The 18,482-nt window shown below is 39.7% G+C and overlaps 1 protein-coding gene across 3 annotated transcripts in view; it reads right to left on the bottom strand.

Moving 5' to 3' along the window:
• Positions 1-18,482, bottom strand: part of ITGA9 (integrin subunit alpha 9) — a 220,574-nt gene that overhangs the window by 72,904 nt on the left and 129,188 nt on the right. For all 3 annotated transcript variants that reach the window (XM_084508396.1, XM_084508398.1, XM_084508397.1), the window contains exon 18: positions 5,669-5,819. In XM_084508396.1, the coding sequence (XP_084364522.1) occupies positions 5,669-5,819 (151 nt within the window). The remainder of the gene's footprint in view (positions 1-5,668; positions 5,820-18,482) is intronic.

The raw sequence follows: 18,482 nt of genomic DNA, 5'->3' as shown, positions 1-18,482 counted from the left end.
CTAAATCCAGTCTACAATTCTCATTCCCTGTCAGTCGGAATGATATCTGAATCCCAAAAAGAAAATCTGGACCAAACGTTTAGCCTTCAATTCCTACCTGCTGAGAGTAGGTGGATATTAAGTGGCTCTAACAACTTCTGGCCTGAAAAAAAATGTTGCTCCTTACTTATTATCCCTTGGGAAGTATAAAACTTAAGGCTTTCATTGAGCATTCACAGAAAAAGACTAAAGTAAAAAATGAAGTCAGATAGCTTGAACTACATGTATTTTTTCTTCCCAATCAAGAAATTAGATAACTCCAAGGTTGCAAAACAGTTTAGTGAACTTTGGAACACCAGTTAAGTATTAGATTCACAAGAAAGGAGAAGCAGCAGGTGGTGGTGACTGCCACACTACTTATTCCTGAATCCTGGCTATAAAAGCTCTCCTGGCAGAAGGGTTCAAATCGCCTCACCTAAGTGATATATTGCTTGGGAGGTCTTCCAGATGTGCTCGTGTCAGTGCAGGGGTCACAGCTTCCATGCTACTTGGCACTCTGACACTCTGGCAGAGCAGATGACAGAAGCAACTCCAACCTACTCCACGCAATGTCAGCTGGATTAACTCAAGCCTCTAATTTAAAAGGTTTCTGCTAACCAGCTGGAGGTGAACTGAGAGCAATCACAGTAAGTTCTCTACCAATGGCTCCAAAGGGGTAAAGACTACTAGAAAAAAAAGATGTCGGGAATACCCATGGCCTACAGTTTCTTTCACTGGCACAGATGGATCCAAAAGGAGGTACGTGTTCTAGGCTTTTGTGCTCTATCAGTATCCTGTCCCTGCCAGCCCTAAGACTCTTAGAAAGCATGAGCAGCATGGGAAACCAGAGTAAGAGAATTTCCAAATTGGAAAAAAATAAACTCAGTGTGTGCAGCTCTTCTGGGCTCTCTTAGTCAGGAGACATCAGCAAGCTCTCAGGGAGCAAGGGGGGGGGGGGTGCTGTATCCAAAGTGCATGACCTGACCTGCCTGTTAACCTAGAGAAGGCACCGCATTACTTATCTGAAGAAAAATCCCAGGGTCCATAAACAGTGTGACTCAAGATATCAGCATATTCATAACGAGCACCAAGGGTTCATATAGTATTTCCTTCATGTGTAAGTCCTAGGAAACAAAAACCTTGCTGCTCACTCTGTCCTGGCCCAGCCCTTCACTCAGCTGTTGCTTGCAAAAGCTGCTGCAAAAAGCAGGAGGAATGCTATACACAGCTGGCTCTCGATGCTGGGAGCTTGCCTGAAATAAAGAAATAATCCACTTCTGGAAATGACAGTCAGCAGTGGGATTTCCTGACCTCCGCTCTCCATAACCCATGCTGAAATGGGCTTAGCCGTTAGATTCCCTCCAGTCCTTGCAGAGCACTTCAAGAGTAGCCAGAGATTAATGCTATAAATATTAGGTTATTGTTGTTTTTTATTATTACTACGTTACATATGATATTTTTATACCATTAGTATAAAATCTCCTGAGCTGGTTTAATAAAGATATGGCCCTGCCTACACCCACCCCCCAACATCAGCTCCTTGATCACGTACTTCCAGCGCTCTTCCTGCATTTACCTGGTGGTCATCTGACCCCTTACGAGCTGGCTCACCTCGCTGAACCCACAAAAAACTAAGCCAACCAAAAGGAGTGAGAAAGGCTGGATGGTATGGCCAGGCACAGATAATGAATGGGATTTTCCCCATCAGTGGTGGCTGTTGTAGCAGCCTACTTGGGAAGTCTCTGAAAAATGTTAACAGCCACTTCCAGCAAGCTTATAGTGCTTTTTCTGTAACTGCTCTAAACAGCAGCTAATAAATGGTTAGCAAAGTGCCTATTTCTGACAAGCATTTTCAGCAAAACTTCACAAGTCAGCAGGCAATTCCAATAGATGCAAAATGATGTAGATATTAGCAGTCAGAGCCTTTTATTCCCTTTTCCAGACTCCTTAGCACACAGGCAGCGCCCTGTGTTCTATAGGAAAGTGATATTGACACCTCTGTTAAGTGGATTTTTCAGGCTCTGAAATAGTGTTCTTGAAATTGAATTAAAATTATGGGACAATACATTTTAATATATTAAAAAAATAGAAGATCTACTAATTAGGGAAGAGGTGACCAATCTCTTTCAACACAATTAAAGTGAAATCTAAGTGAACATTTGAGGTTTAAATGATTAAATCTCTTCGTATTTCAAAAGGAACATTTTTCCTAGTGGACAACTTTTGAAATTCATTACAGTGCAATGCTCCCATGCACCTGTAAAACTACCAGTTCTCACTGAATCATAACTTGAAACTTTTCACAGGCTTTACATCAATGGCCACGCGTTGTCAACCTCCTGAGAAGAAATCCAGCCTTTGCCCAGCCTCAAATGGACTTTGCCATTCTGGCTTTTTTGTTTGCTTCTTTTTCTAGCTATACAACGTGAGTTATAACTGGCTTCTAGAAATCTCAGTTTAATTCTACCAAAGTTAGGAAGAATTGAAAAATAAGGTTTATAATCCAAGTGTTGCCACTCTATATGAAACCACATGGTTATCGAAACTGTAATGAAAGGAAAATATGCACAGTAAGCTACTGGAGATGAAACCCACAACTGTATCTTAAGTTTTCAAGAATATCACCAGTTAAGAAATGTACTGTTTTGTAGCTATACGTTTACTTCCACAGAAGAGTCTCCCTGTATGTAAAAAGGGTGAAGGGATGATTTGAGTACAGAAGGACAGTGACATTTCTGTGAAAACAGTCCCTTGGAAGGGCAGCAGTGATGACAGAGTTAAAAACACTGCAGGGAGGGTAGGCAGAGATGAGAAGTCTGTTGCCTGAAGCCCATGCAACATATTGTGCCTCTCAAGAAAGAAGAGGGCTGTCTGTCAGAAGCTATGGAAAAAAAACGCTGGGCTTTGTCCTCAAAGCCAGGGAGGACTGGCAGCAGCACAACAGGAAAATCAGACGGTGGAATAAATGGAGTCGTTTAAACATCAGTCTGCAAATGCTTTTTCACCTCATGGAGAAGCGGCAAAGCCCTGCCAGGTGCTCTATTCACCACAGCTCGTGAAATCTCAGTCTCTGCAAAAGGAAGAGCTATCTCCATAATGCACTTCTGAGAATGCTACTGGTAATCCCTACTGAGTGTGGCCATGCCGTTCTTTTCAAACACAAACTGGCATTTTGTCACGGTAACTCTGTTGAGAAAACAACATTACATTTTTTGCAGTGTCAGCTCTGAGTGTAACCAAACTACAGCAAGAAATAACGAGACTGATTCTGCCAGGAAATCCACTGGAGACATAGGGAAAACAAACCAGAGATTTCACAGCATACTGAAAGGACTATAGAGATCGATTTAAAAGCTCACCATGCAGTCACTGTTCTGAGGTCCACCTTTCAGAAAAAGTGTCAAGCAACCACATGGAAGAGACCCTTCTCTTCCACTTTACTGTCATTCATTAAAAGGCAGTTGCAGCAAGAAGTTTCCATAAGCAGCAGCTCTTTTGATTCCAAAATTGCTCCACTATGGGAAATCTTATGAGTTGTCATTTTTACTCCAGCTTTATGTTCTGGATTTTTGCCTGGGCAATGTTCAAACAGGAATAAAATCTATTTAAAGTACATGCACAGTACATATTTTGCATAGATGTCAAGGGATGGGAGTAGGTTATGAAACAGAGAGTCCATGATATTTTATTTAAAAAAGCATTGTTCAAGGAGCTTAGGGAAAATATAACACTAATTGAAGCTATGAGGTTGTAATCCAGTTTCCCATCTGGATACACGGTGAAGCCAACAATCCATTAGCTTGTCCTGTAGCAAAAGCTGACTGAGAGAAAGCAAAGTCACCCAACACAACGCTGTTTCTCAGTTTTTCAAACCTGTTATTAAATTATCAGAGGAAAAAAAAAAAAAAAAAAAAAAAAAAACAGTTATCAAATCTAACACACAAACACCGGAGTGGCAGGAATAACATACCCTGTTACAGCTCTCAAAACCCTCTGGTTTTGAGAAGGAAGCCTACACATCTCCTTGATGTATGCTGTTTTTTGTTTATTTGTTTTTAAAGAAATGATAGCTTCTATTAGCTGAAGACACATTGAGTAGTGAGATAACCGTACAACAATGTCATCTGCTTCCAGAAACCATTCCTTCTAGGGAGCATTTCACACAGCTGTTTCAAGTCTGCTTTAGACCCAGGCTCAAGGTACAATACCAAGGGAAACAGCACATCTTCAGCTTGTTCCCTGACAGCATTGGCCAAGAAGAACAACAAAGGCAATTGGTGTTCCAGTTAATCCATGTGTGTACAATATTCAACAACTAAGTACAGAAGACAAAAAAAAACTTTTAAAAGAACATACATCAAGCTGTTTCTTTTCCAGTGCAGAGCAATGGAAACCCTCCCACTGACATCAATGGGAGCCAGGCCAGACCTTAGAAGTCTTCACGTGAACTTCCATTAAGGAGAAGTTGTGTATTGGCGTAAGGTATTTCTGCCTTTTTTTTTTTTTTTTTAAATAAATAAATAAATATAAAAAAAAAAACACCTACACATACTGAAAAAGAAGATTATAATAGAAAAAGAATTTTCTGAGGTTGGTGATTGTATGCAATGTCGAAGTCTAATGTGAAAATCAACAGAATTAACTTCTATCAGAATTTATCATACTTTGTTATGTAATGAGGCAATCTAAGAGGTTTGTAATATAGAGAAAGATTATAAGAGATTTTCGCTAAAATATGAAAAATAATGACAAAATATCATTGTTTCAATGGGCCATGTTAATACCATACTTTGAAACATGTGTGCTACTGTTTTTAATACTGCTCTTATGGCTTCCAAAGCATAGCAAAGCCTCAGCAGAGACACAAATGACAGCAAAAAGCAGGAGCAAACAGTCAGAATGTTATTATGATTGTATTTCTATTTTGTGCAATTTATTTTCATGTTACTCACACTCAGCTTTCATAGCCATCAGTTTGCAAAAAGCTCAATTCAGTGTTTACTTTTCAACTCCAAATAAACTCAAGCTAATGAAAACATCTGTGCATTTCAACCTAAAATGTGAAGAGGCTAAAGCTTGAAAACTTCACCTGAGTTGATACAGGTGAAATGAAAAGCACTTTTGAGCTCTTAGTTCTAATGAAATGCCTTGGCCACAATCCAAACTTGCACCCAGATGTGAGCAGAGAACAGCCCTGCATCTTGGCTTCTGCAAGGAAAACAAACAAAACAAAACAAAAAGCTAGGAACCTAGGTCAGGAGATGATCAGGACTGATGAGCGCAGTGTGGCACCACTCAAACTAGAGGCAGCCGTTGTATTTCAGTGCTATTCGGTATTCTACAGATTTCCAAACCAGTCTCCTCCTGTCTCTTAATACCTTAGTACCTCAACTGATGATTCTGGTTCATTAGCTGACCCCAAATAACAGTGCTGTGTCTTCTATTGAAACACAAACTGTATCATTTTCTCAGCTTAAACCCACGAAAGAGAAAACCTCAGTAAAAAGCCTGGAAGAAATTCAAGCCCAGCATAACCAGAAACAACTTCCAAATCTCTCAGCACTGTGGACCAGGCCACCCCCTGTTCCTACTCCTTGCAAGTAAACTTAACATTAGGAGACTTCTTCACAGCAAGATTGGCATTTCTTACCTTTTGCCACATTTTGATGAAGAAGAGCTCCCCAGAAAAGTTGAAGAAAACGTTGGTGTCGTAGGCATCATCCCCAATGTTAGAGATGGAAATGTTAAGTGAGATGTTCCTCACTGCTCCCAGGGCCAGGTAGGCAGTCCTGTCATCAACACTGTGGGCAGAAACAATTACACTAGATTAAACTCTTGGCAACTTTCACACTCTCATCCTTTTTCTTTTTTTTTCCCCCCTACTGCAGAAGTGTCACAACTCAACTGCTTAAAAGCTCTGTGGTTAGTAACTCATCAGTGTGCTGTACGGCCAACAAGTGGTGCAGGCAGCTGTAAGGAAAGTGAGCAGCTTGTGATTCCTGGTTCTGACACTGCCTCCTGTGAAAGGAAATCCTGTGATACTCACTTGAAACCATTTCATGAGATATTGTTAATATGGCTTTATTGGAAATAAAACATTTGAAGACTGGAAAGTTATTGGATGGGGAAAATGCAACAAGTACAAAACATTATGCTCACATTCAAACAAATTCTATTTAATTTTATTTCTCAATAATTCAATCTTACTGAAATATTCTAGTAACTTTCTTAAAAGCTTAGAATTATGCAATGGATAGAAAAAAAAGGAAAAGAGGGTTAAATAAAATCCAGAAACAGGTATGAGTGAAAAAATGCACGAAAGTTATAACAACAACCATCTATTGAACACGACTAACCTTTCCTTGTGTATTTATGCTGGACCTAACACAAGGAAGTCATGTTCTATAAGTGGAATACCAATAGAATGGTTAATTAAGATAATAATCATACATCATGAATCAATATACTACTGTATCAAGGCATCACACATCACAAATACACACACAATTATTATTTGGTATATATTTAATCATGCTAGTCTCTCCAGAAGATGAGCTAACAAGTAAGAATGTAGGCTTAAGATCACAGAAAAATATATAGTAACAATGCACAGGTTTGCAGATCTAGGAACAAAAACACAGTAAAAGATATTATGGAATATACCAGGTATAAATTAAAAAATAGCCAACATATCTAACTGGTTGTGGTTACCATGAGTATAATGTAAAACCATTCATATACCCTGGAGAAATGGAGGGAGCTTCACAGGGAGAACACCAAGCAGCTGGTCAAAAAAGGACAGAGTCCTGGAGGCACATAGCAGAGAGATGCTCTGTCATTTCCTCAGAGGGACAATGAGCCCAGAAGTATAAAGGAGGATCTTCTGAGAAAAGGCATCATCACACCACCACCCTGCCAGATGCTGTTGCACAGCACACAAGCACAGTGCAGCAAGCATCAGCACGGAGAAACCCAAAGCTGACCACGCAGCCCACCACCATTCACCCTATTGCCATGAGGGAATGGCTGCATCAGGGAGAGGCACATTGGCACATGCTGATTCTTTGCATAGCAGCAACTGTCTGAAAGTGACTGGGGTGCCGGACACGAGTTGTGTTTAAGGCAGCCCTCCTCGTGGTGCTGCAGCCACAGCATCTGCTTAAATACGGGGATTCCAAGGATGTGGCACTTATAAACCCTTCAGCATCCTCTGCCAGCTGTAGCCCTACCAAACCTCCAAAGGCAGATCTCACTGGGTTCTGTCTCTCTGCATTTGCCAAGGAGTTTTTCAGTTTTCCAGACATGGATTTCCAAAGGGATGTAATGAAACAATCAGAGGCTCTGATGTGTGGGAAGTGCAGAGCAAGATGGTCTAGACTCAGGCTTTAAAGCTGATGCTTGTGGATTGTGAGCACAACTTTTCCACATAATGCACATAATATTTATAGCATATTTGTTTCCTGAACTTATTTAATTTATGATGATCTTCATATATTGCCCAAAATTATGGCTTACAGTTCAGTGACAGGTTCTTATGAGGCAGATATAAATCTCCAGGAAACATTTCTGATTTCTCCTACTTACACTCAACCGCAGACACCACCAATCCTACCTATAACTGGACACTTTGCTTTCTAAATGTTATGGTGTATTCTTGCCATCAGCTATCAGTGCAAGTAAACATTGGCAAATGTGTACACTGTACAGAATCCACTAAAAAACTAGCTTGAGAGGTCAAAATATTTGGAGTGGTTGTTTCTTATGCACCAAATTAATGGGAAAACTATGTGAGAGTACGTGGAAGCATTTAACCTTTTGGCCCCAACATCAACATTCACTGTAGAAAAGCTGACAAATTATGAAGATATACAAAAACTATCTGCTGGGATTTGCTAATAATCACAAGTACATAATTGTAAGACAAGAAATAAAAACAACCACTTACAACTACAAATTATTTGTCATTAACTTTATAATCTCATTTCGCATTATCACTTCAAAAAGTAAATCAGCATCTTTCAAACCCATTAGCAAAATCTGGAAGTATCACTTCTGTAAGCAAAGAGGTGTTACAAGATATTTATCTTATGCCAGGTTGATACCATATGCAACGCACACTACACATTTGTGTCCAGCTATTACTATTTAACATGGACATTGCCACTACTTCTTTCCCTTCTACAGTAACTTATTTATAATTAAAAGAACAATATGCAAAGGAGGAAAGAATCCACTCTGAATTGGTGGCAGCAGTACTTGAAGATTTAATTTAAATATGATCATGATTACTGTCTTTCCTACTGAACAATAAAACAAATATTCAGAATGAAATCCTACTTAAAAGTAATCCCACAAAAATAACATTAAAATAAACACCATTATGTTGTGTTACTCCTTTACAAACCTATCACTCATCTGTTAGAAGTGCATTGCACCTAAGTGACAATGTTTATAACAATGTTTTCCTCAGCAGAAAAAGGAAAACCCACTTTCTGAGAGCATACTAGTTGCTCCCTGATTAAAGCTTCTACACAAAAACTCACACCCTGTTAAACTCTTAAAAATCTCACTGATTTTAGGCTGGCAAAGGAGTTCAGATCTTCCTCTAAAAGGCTATAGGAGATTGTGCTGTAAGTCCCATTTTAAGAGTAGCTTTCCAAGTCATTAAATCCATGTACATCTGGAATGAATCAGGTTCACTTGCTGTAAGAAAAGGATTAGGAATCTCCCTGCTTGCAGGGGAGCTCCCGGGCCCCCTTTGCTGCTCGAGGGCACAACGTCATGGATGCAGACAGCCTGCTGCGGCGTGGGAGCAGCTCTGCTGCCAGCCTGGTGCCAGCCTGTGCCGGCAGCTGCTGCACCTACAGCAGCCTCACTGACAACTCCAATGTGTCACTGAAAAGCTGTTGTCACCCGCCAGAAAGAAGAAAACAAACTAGAGCCACTTGTGGTCTTGACAAGGTATGTCAAATAATTTAAGGAACGGAATCAAGCAATGGCTTCTGGTTTACATTTCATTGTATGAGAACGATACAGCAGCCAGCATCCTCACCACAGCACTCATCACCCTCCTCACAGCAAGGAAGGCAGGTTAAAAATAAAAACATGCTCTAAAAACAGAAGTGATAGAAAAGATGGAAAATAATCAAGACAATCACTAAATTGGAAAGAATAACACCACCCATGACATCAGGTAATATGCATTAATAATAAAATAGGTAAAAGCTCTGGTTAGACTGTAGAGATATTAAATTTAGGCAACCATATTTGTATGCACATGCATACAAGCACACAAAATATGTCAGACTATCAGTTTTTGCATGGAAAGGGAAATAAATTTGACATTCAGAAGTACTAAATGCAACTTTAATTCACATGAGCTAGACTTGCAGGTAAAAAAAAACAGTTCTGAAAATCAGGCTCCAAGTTTATGCTACGCAGAAGATAAACTCTGCTATAGTTTTAAAGTTTACTTGCGATGGTACTATGAATCAAACATAAAAAGAAATCTTCAACATTATCTTTTTTAGTAAAAAAAAAAAAAAAAAAAAAAAAAAAAAAAAAAAAAAAAAGAAGAGGAAACAATTTTAAAGTTCCAGCATAAATCAAATAGCTTTTTAACACACATTAACATTCTTTGTTAATTCCTGTGCCACTTCCTTGTGTTATGGTCAGCGAGTGAATAAAGACCAGCTGGGAAACACTAACAGAAGAGATCTGCAATTTTAATTTCTCCGCCCCCCAAGATGCTGGTGTTTTTATTAACGTGGGTCAAGGGAGACATAATCTGCATTCCAAAAGGCACACAGGGACATATTTCTCTATTTCCTGTACTTGAGAGACTTATTATATATATATATATATATATATGTATATATATATAAAAAAAAACAAAGCATTATTTAGCACTTCCCCTTATCTTGTGCATATCATACACAGTGCAAGGAATGCAACAGGGTTGCACTTAGCCTGTTAGCCTGGATCATCAACTTCCCTTTAATCTTAGGAGCCTTTCCTTACAGAAGATCTGCATCTGCAAGGGTAAATCCCTGCTACTGCCCAATGGCCAGTGGAAGCTACAGTTGGGGACAGTTAGACTTCATCAGGGTAAAAAGGCTCCAGACAACTGAAGTTTAACCTGTCCTCCATCTCCATCAGATAAAGGTACACTGCTGAAGAAAGAAGTCCCATCTCTTTCCTTTAAACCAGTAAAAGGTGTGAGTGAACAGCATCAGTCTGTGACAGATGCAAATAGACTGATTTCTACCATCAGCAACCAGCATTGCAGCTGGTCTTCACAGTTACTGTGATACTGAATGTGTATTTTGCCCTCACAAACTCCTAATATTAACCCTGAAAACCTTTCTCCTTCTGGGGTTTTATCATAGGCCGCAGGATCAGTTGAGCTTTGCAAACACTTAAACCCCAAAAGCCAATGAAAAGCTGAAACCCTCAGCTCATCTTCTGGGAATTCATTTGAAGACCCAGAGCAAAACAAAGAGGTAGAAGCCCCATAAATAATCCCAAACTACGCAAAACTTTTAAGCAATCCCACAGGGAGCAGAGCTATTGGATTTTATACTGCCTGTGCATTACACTGTCGCAGTCTCACATGTGTATTCAAGGTCAATTCTCTCTGCAAAGCTTGAAGGCAATCTAGGTTAAGGACTTAGGCAAACACTTGGGATACCAGGGTTTATCCTGTGTTAGCTGAACTGCTGCCTTCCCCTCCTCGCATTGAAGCCTAAGCCACCACATGCACTAAGAGACCTCGTACAGCCAATGACTGCGGCCTAGCTAAGATGCACTAAGCCCACCATGGCAAGCTAGCTCTGGGCCCACCAGATCGTTTCATTAATGACCTGTTCTACTTCCCAAGCTGAAAACCTGGCTTTCTAGTCTGCTTTGAGTAGTATGAAGTACCATGAGGAGATGGGACAAACTCAAGGGAGAATTTGAAGAGCAGCCCAGAGCTCGTGTCAATGGAGTACAGTTTGGGATTAACACTGCACCAGAGATTGTACCCTATGAGGGCAGAATAACAACATGCCAATGTTTCCCCACAGGAGGGGACTGAATGGCCAGAATAAAAAAAAAAAAAAAAAAAAAAAAACTACTGCAGCGAGCCCAGAGCCAAGGAGGTAGAACTGCTTGTGCCTGTTCCCTTGTGGGGCTGAGCTGCCCCTCTAGCTGTTGAGGTCCTATACACATCACAATTGCGGAATACAGCACAGAGTGTTAACTTTTCAACCTTTCCTATACGTTACTTTCATATATATATATAAAGAATGTATTTGAGTAGTAAACGACAGAAAAAAAACTCTAGGAACCCCTTTTTCCTCTCATTCTGGAATTGAAACAGAGTGATTTCAATTTACAGCCAGTTACTGTATTTTGAAAGCTTCTCTGGGAATTGTCCTTTCTTCCTCGAACATCATTTCTTCACACAAATTCCCCATAATTACACAATAGACATAACTGCCAGCTCTATAGTCTTCAAAGTAGAAAGTACAGAGCAGGGCACAACATCCACGTAAAAATACCCCTTATCTTACCATGATGCAGAAATCTGTTGCCTTTCTTCTACTATTATCAGTAATTTCAATTGTACCCAGCTGTTCAAAGCCCTTTATAAACAGAACTGAAGAGTCAACTTTGAAGGAACCAAGTCCTTTTTCACAGTGTTTACTCTGGGGAGCAGCTTTTGGATTGAATGCAGCTACCCTGGTTTGTGAAACTGTCACATGAAAGCAAGATCAAGCACAACATCTACAGAACCTCTAATCCAATCTTTCACCCTTGCAGACATACATACAAACTAACATCTTTTATAGCCACAAGCCGTGTCCTTTAAACAAATGATACTGTGCTCCTGAGACAGTTATCCTCACATGCGTGAGTGTATGTGCCTAAGGTTAGAACACAAACAAAAGTTAGTTACTAGTGGCAGAAACAAATTTAGAAGATAAATGGTACGACACGTAGCTAGAGTTGCATACACTAGCCTGATGTGGAAAAAATATATATATTTCCCCTGTTTTTTTAAAAATACTGGAAGAGCAATGCTAAAATAGAAGATTGATGTCCAAAGATCTTGGAGAGGAAGTGAAATTTGAGAACGAAACAAATAGCATTTTGTAACAAGAAACTTTGTTGTTTCCAGGAACTAGAAAATTAAATTCATCAAGCAAACCACATATTTACAATAAAAATTATGCCCTCCACAGTAGTCCTATTAAAAGCTGATGAGGCAGGTCTGATTGTTTGCCTTTATTCAGGGGATGATGGGGTGCAGTATGTAATTTAAAAAACATACTCAGCTGAGCCTTGATGAGGAAGAAAGAGATCAGTGCCCCCTTCTACCAGTTACCTTCAGAGATCAATAAAAGGCAGCTAATTAGATATGACAAGTTAGAAGCAGCACCAGCTTGTTATTTTAGGAAATTTGTTTTGTAGTAGCAGGTCTAATATGCCAAAAATAAGTTATATCTAAATGTCAAACACTATAAGCAGCATCAACCTACATCAGCATATTTCCTCTATTTCAACCCAATAGTTCATGCAGAACCAGCAAAGTGATTACTTGGTGACCTGCAATGAAACTCAGCCTTATCAGATTTTGTACTTGAAGGATATACTACGAAAAACTTCATATAGCTATGCAACAGAAGTATGTGTGTATGCATGTATTTATCAGTCAAGAAATACTCTGCAAATCCAAAACAATGAAACAATGGTGTATCTGCTTTCATTGTGGTCTGTACCGTATCAAGGACTTCCACCTCTGGAGGCCGATCACGTATGACAACTCTGCTAGAGGTTAAGCTGTTGTTTTGTTAGTTTTATACTTTGGTTGCTAGAGTAGGAAAAAATATGACAACTTGAACTACCTTAGGTCCATAAAATACTGATATTGGGCTGTTCACAAGGAAGGCCGGGTTGCACATTAGTTCAATGATCATTTTATGTAATGCAAAAAACTCATCTCTTTAGGATCTGGTTTAACAAACAACAAAATCCTGTTCCAGGGGATATAGTCAAGTGATTCTTAACAAACAAACAAAAAACCTGCACAGAATAGCATTTAAGAAGTTATAAGACTGGCTTGTGCAGTACCCCTGACTGTCAATCAGTACCCTGTTCTTAAAAAAATAGACTGGAAATCTGTATTCTTGTATTAGATGCAGACTATTGATGTTTGTTACAGCTTGTCACTTGATGGCTCTATTACCATCCACATGGGTTTAATCACCACATGTTCAAAAGGAAGAGGACTGCCCACTGCTATCAAACTGGACTTATTTATTTTGGGAGAGATTTATGAAGCGCTGAGTGCAAATAACCAGACGGAAACCAAAACTCCATTCCTTTATTCCCGTTCACCTTCAACAGGGGAAACATTCACTTGTTCCTGAGACGATGCTCCCACTGCAACTTGTACTACATCCTGATTAATTGCTGGCTCTACTGGGTAGTCCTTTCAGGAAACTACAAATCAGACCCTGGATATGCTACAACAAAATTTTCCATGCGCCTTGCAAATGCAGCATTCAATTCACTAGCAACTGTCTGTAGGCAAAAGATAAATGAAAGTTAATTAGAAATCAAATATCTTCTTCCTGGATTCACCAAATAGACTTACTTCCAAATAGAATTACAAATGTCCTAATATACACAAAATGCTATAAACATTTTCATTGCTTCCTTTACAATGCACCAAATTACTTTGAAAAAGCATTAAACTACCCTATAATTTGCAAAATTACTTACATCACAGTTAGAAACAGCATAATTTTGAGAAAACTGACAGCAACCTACTCATAACCCCCTTTTCAATGTTTTCCTCTTCTGTCTGAACTCTTTTGATACTTTAAAAGACCTGGAGTTGGGGCAGTACTTGGGTATAACCTAGTAACCTATGGGCTGCACATGACTGCAATGGGATTGGTCATGGCTCCATATTTGCATTCCAGAAGTCAGGAATATTGACACCAGTGTACACAGCTTTATATACACATGGTCCAGACTGAAAGCTCATGGCACTTTACTAGCACTAGGCATGCTAAACCAGAGCATTTGCTCATTTTTCTTTTGTTCTTTGTAAGGCAGCAAATTAGCTCCATCTGATTAGCTATGTTATTTAGGGTAGCCTGTCTAGGGTAAACAGAATGTCAAAAATATTTTTAAAGAAGTGTTCGTTCAATGAAAGATAAAGTAAGCGAAAACAAATTCTTCATCTGCTATGAATGAAGAGGAAGGGAAAAATAGATATTATCAGAGCATGTAATTAAGCTCCAAATGAAAGGATATTGTTTTTCCTCATCACGACTGTTTTGTTAAGATGCACTTCAGGGGCATAAAACCGCAACGGGCAGGCCATGAAACGTGAGGCATCTCTGGAAACAAATTCCTGTTGTGTGATCAAAGGAAGATAAGTGCTGAGGCGTGAGCCTGGTCAAATTTATGAAACAGCTTTGCTTCCCACGTTAAACCACAAGCTTGCAGCTTTGCTCCACGGGTTTACAAAGTCTATGATCAGTGAAAGCCTTTATTTATTTATTTATTTGAAACCCTACCATATTCATGAGATACACTCAAAACACCTTTGATCTTTCTGATCAACATTTGATGGTAGTGCTCCTTCCTTCAGAAAGCATTGACTATCTGCATTGTTACTGTACTCTACTATGGTCTCTGCTGTTACATCTTGTGCTGGTGAAAAGCAAATTGGACGAAGCTGTCATAACACATGTTTTTATGTATGACTTCTGGATTCCTTCAGTCAGGGTTCTGCAATATTTTGACAAGCCAATATGAAACTGCTGAAAAAACTTCATTTTTCAAATCCAGGTGCTTAATGTCTGATCGTGTGCTTAGTGAACTACAGGGAGTCTTTCCACACATTTTAGTAGGTCCATGAACAGACTCTTTGTTGTGTCTATTTGCAAAACAACCACATGACTAGCTATGGGTTGCATAGCTAAATGAAATTTATTTTTATTCACTAATAATCATATGCTTATAAACTCATTATAGTGTAGTTTAATGATATTTCAAAGTAATTTGGTGCATTGTAAAGGAAGCAATGAAAATGAGTTTAAAGCTCAGAGTGTGCAGGACCATGGGGTGGTAATGCAGGTGTTTTTTAACTTTGAGGTTACACGCCAAAAGATCACACTGAATTGTTAACCTGCCTATCAAGCAGACACATGCATAGGACAAAACAGATCATAGAAACAAAAGTACTGGCAGAAAATATGTTAATCTTTTAGCAGGTCACAGAAAGAATTTATTTGAAGGGAAAAAATGCTTCTGTAGAGCTGACCAGAAGATAACTGGAAAATACCTTTTTTTTTTTTTTTTTTTTTTTTTTCCCATTAATCACCATTTTATTAAAATGGAAACATTTCAAACCTGAAGAAGTTTGACAGACTGCTTTTTTGTCCGTCTTCTGGCTAATTCCAGAAGGACTGGCAGAAGATGGCCCAAGTCACAAGCCTGACCTTTCAACTGGAAAAGGATGTTTCTCAACAATTCCATTGCACAAGAAAACTTATGAAAGCTTTGACTCCAATGCAAAATATAAAAAAATTGTAAAACCTTGCAAATCTCTGCAAATGCACCTGTTGCCCCTTTGGCTTTCAACAACTTTTGCTTCCAATTTGCCTTCTCCAAAACAAACAATTTGCAGAAGTACAGACAGGAACCCCAACCAATCTCTAGGGAAAGAAGGTAAATTTGAATCTAATAACCAGCTAGAACACCTAAGGGTGCTCTAAAACCTATACATAAAAGAAAGCTGCATATTACAACCACCCAAACACATGAGCAAAAGCATTCCAACGAGTGAGTAATGCGGTTTCGAATGACAGATGAAGGATAACCTCATGTCACATAAATATATGGAAGACAGACTTCCTCCTGGAACCTTCTCAGGAATAGCAATATTTATTACAGCGTATTCTATCCAAGGGAGCTCACAGCCCTTATCCTTACAACTTGATTTACATAACATGCACAGCTCACGCTGGAACATTGCAGCTACCTGTCATGCCGCAACATCATCTTTCTTCTGCTGCTGTTTGTTTTCAGTACAGCTGCACCACTCATTGCAGCACATGGGCTGTCAGTGTATTTACACAGTCATACAGGATTTCCTTCCTACCTGCATCTCACAGGGAAGCCACCACCCATTCTGCTCTGGTCTTTTAGCTGGTTCGTTTATTATAGCTGGAAGAAAGTCTGTTTTTTCAGACACCCTTACCGTCACTCAGATGTATTCTCTGTGGTTTTCACTTGGCTCCCCTTGAAGCCTGATCAGATTTCGGTCACTGCTGTTGCCTTTGTAGACAGTTACCTGAATACCAGTCTGAGGCATTAGGCCACAACCAGATTTGTGTTCCCGTGGACTCTGTTCTCTCAGCACATTTTGGTTCTTTCCTAAAAGACCAGAGTGCTTTCCGCCCATATAGAGTACCATAGGAATAGATTAGGCTTCTCTAGCCTTGAAAATCTTCCACAAAACACATGCTTCAGAGTTTCCCCCTGCACATCTTGAGGAAACAGATGCAGTTCAGCCTCTAAACAAGTAGCTACAGAGAGGCTCAATAAAAGTGTGGTATTCACTACAGAAACCTGATGGAAAAGACATTTGCTGGGCTGAGAACACAAAGTGGGGCATTCAAGTCAAGCATGATATGTTATAAATGCATTTGTAATATTAAACAATATATTTGAAAATAATAGCTAACAGAGCACTCTTTAATTGCATTTTGCTTTTCAGTAATGGATTACTGGCAAGGAAAACCAGTTTTCTACTGCTGTCCCAAAAGATTGTTACCATAAAAATATAACTTATTGCAAAATATCCTATTCCTATTTCTCTTAAGGTTTCAGATTGTCTTGATAGATTTACCCACATGCAATACATAAATGCTATAAATATTTTCTTCACACTAAAATACTTCTAAATCCCTTCCTTTTTAAATCCCCTCTGCCCCTCATCTTCCCCACTAAGATGGGGCAGTACTGCATGGATAGGGCCAAATTTTGGTATCTGCTATTACAGCTGGAAGATTTAACACTGGAGTTTCGTTGATGGGGAGGCAATGAGGTAGTCTTCTCTACTCTGTGGTGCCGAAACCTCATGCTTATTCTTCAAGAAGAATGGATTTGAAAAGTTATGACTGGAAAGACAAAACACTTTTCTTCTGATTCTTCAGTTTCTCCCAAAACTGCCTTCACCAAATCCCCAGCACATCCCATGGCTCTTTTTTCCCTACCCTTAAATTGCATCTGTAGTTTTAAGCTAACAACACTCATAGTCCTGAGAATAAATGCAGGCCCAGCACTAAAAAGACCATTTGTGGTAACACTAGCATGCACCACTGTGGCTGTTTCACATGCTACCTCATTATGTCTGCACTAGAAAGTTTAATCCCTGCAGTTTTGTCAGGTCCAGCATTTGATATCACCATCCCCTCTTGTGATGCTGTTCTTGCTGGCAGAGGCAGCATCAGTGAGAGGCAAGGAGCCCCACAGGCAGGTTTCAGCCATGACACTGGACGACAACCATCTTAGGCAGCTGTTTCCACCTTGGTTAAGGGAGGCTCCTTGTTGAGGCAGCATTGCTCAAGTTGCAGAGAGGATTTTACCTTGACACGAGTCAGAGAACTGCAGCAAACTTGGTTGGAAGTCATCTCTAGAGACTATAGCATCCATCGTCCTCCTCATCACAGAACAATTGCCAACCACAGTCAGCTGGGACCTTGGACCTCACCCTGCTGAGTCCTGAAACCCAGAACAGCAGACCCCATGATCTCTGCCCTCCTTCTAGTGCAGCACAAACTGCCCACACAATACAGTTTTTCCTGGTGTCCAGCCTGAAGCTGCCGAGACACAGTCTGTGACTGCTGTCCCTGGTGCCATCTGACACAAGCAGTAAGAGTTTGGCTCCATCATTTCACAATCCTTACAAGTTGGGGTGGGCTTACATGCAAACACATGCTCATGAAAGTAGACAAGCCTTAAAGAGGTCCATCTCTTAACTGAAATCAAGCCTTAAAGAAATATGTCTGTTAACTGAGAATGTGTATTTTTCTATTCAAAATAAATGCATTCTAGCTTGTCTTTATTCCAGTACAGCATGTTACCCTAGTCTTTAGCCCACGTCTGCAAGGACACCTTCCATTATAACAGAAGCGTTTGAAAAAACAAAAACAGAGCATGGGAATCACTACCACATCCCATTCTCACCCTCTGAAATCTTCACTAATTCTTTCTGATAGGGTTAGAAATCTTTGAGGTTTTTATCATTATCCACTTTCAAGGCCTTTCCCCTTCTCCTCCCCACTACCAACATCACAGTGAAGGATTTCAGCTAGCCCAGCAGCACAGTTTCCACTTGCAGCAGCACTAACAAGAAATAATGAGGCAAACATAACTCTATCTGGTCAGAATGGCAG

Source organism: Aythya ferina (assembly GCF_964211825.1).
Source record: "Aythya ferina genome assembly, chromosome: 2".
Taxonomy (NCBI): domain Eukaryota; kingdom Metazoa; phylum Chordata; class Aves; order Anseriformes; family Anatidae; genus Aythya; species Aythya ferina.
The sequence above is the reverse complement of the archived record's forward strand: the minus strand, read 5'-3'. Positions and strand labels throughout refer to the sequence as shown.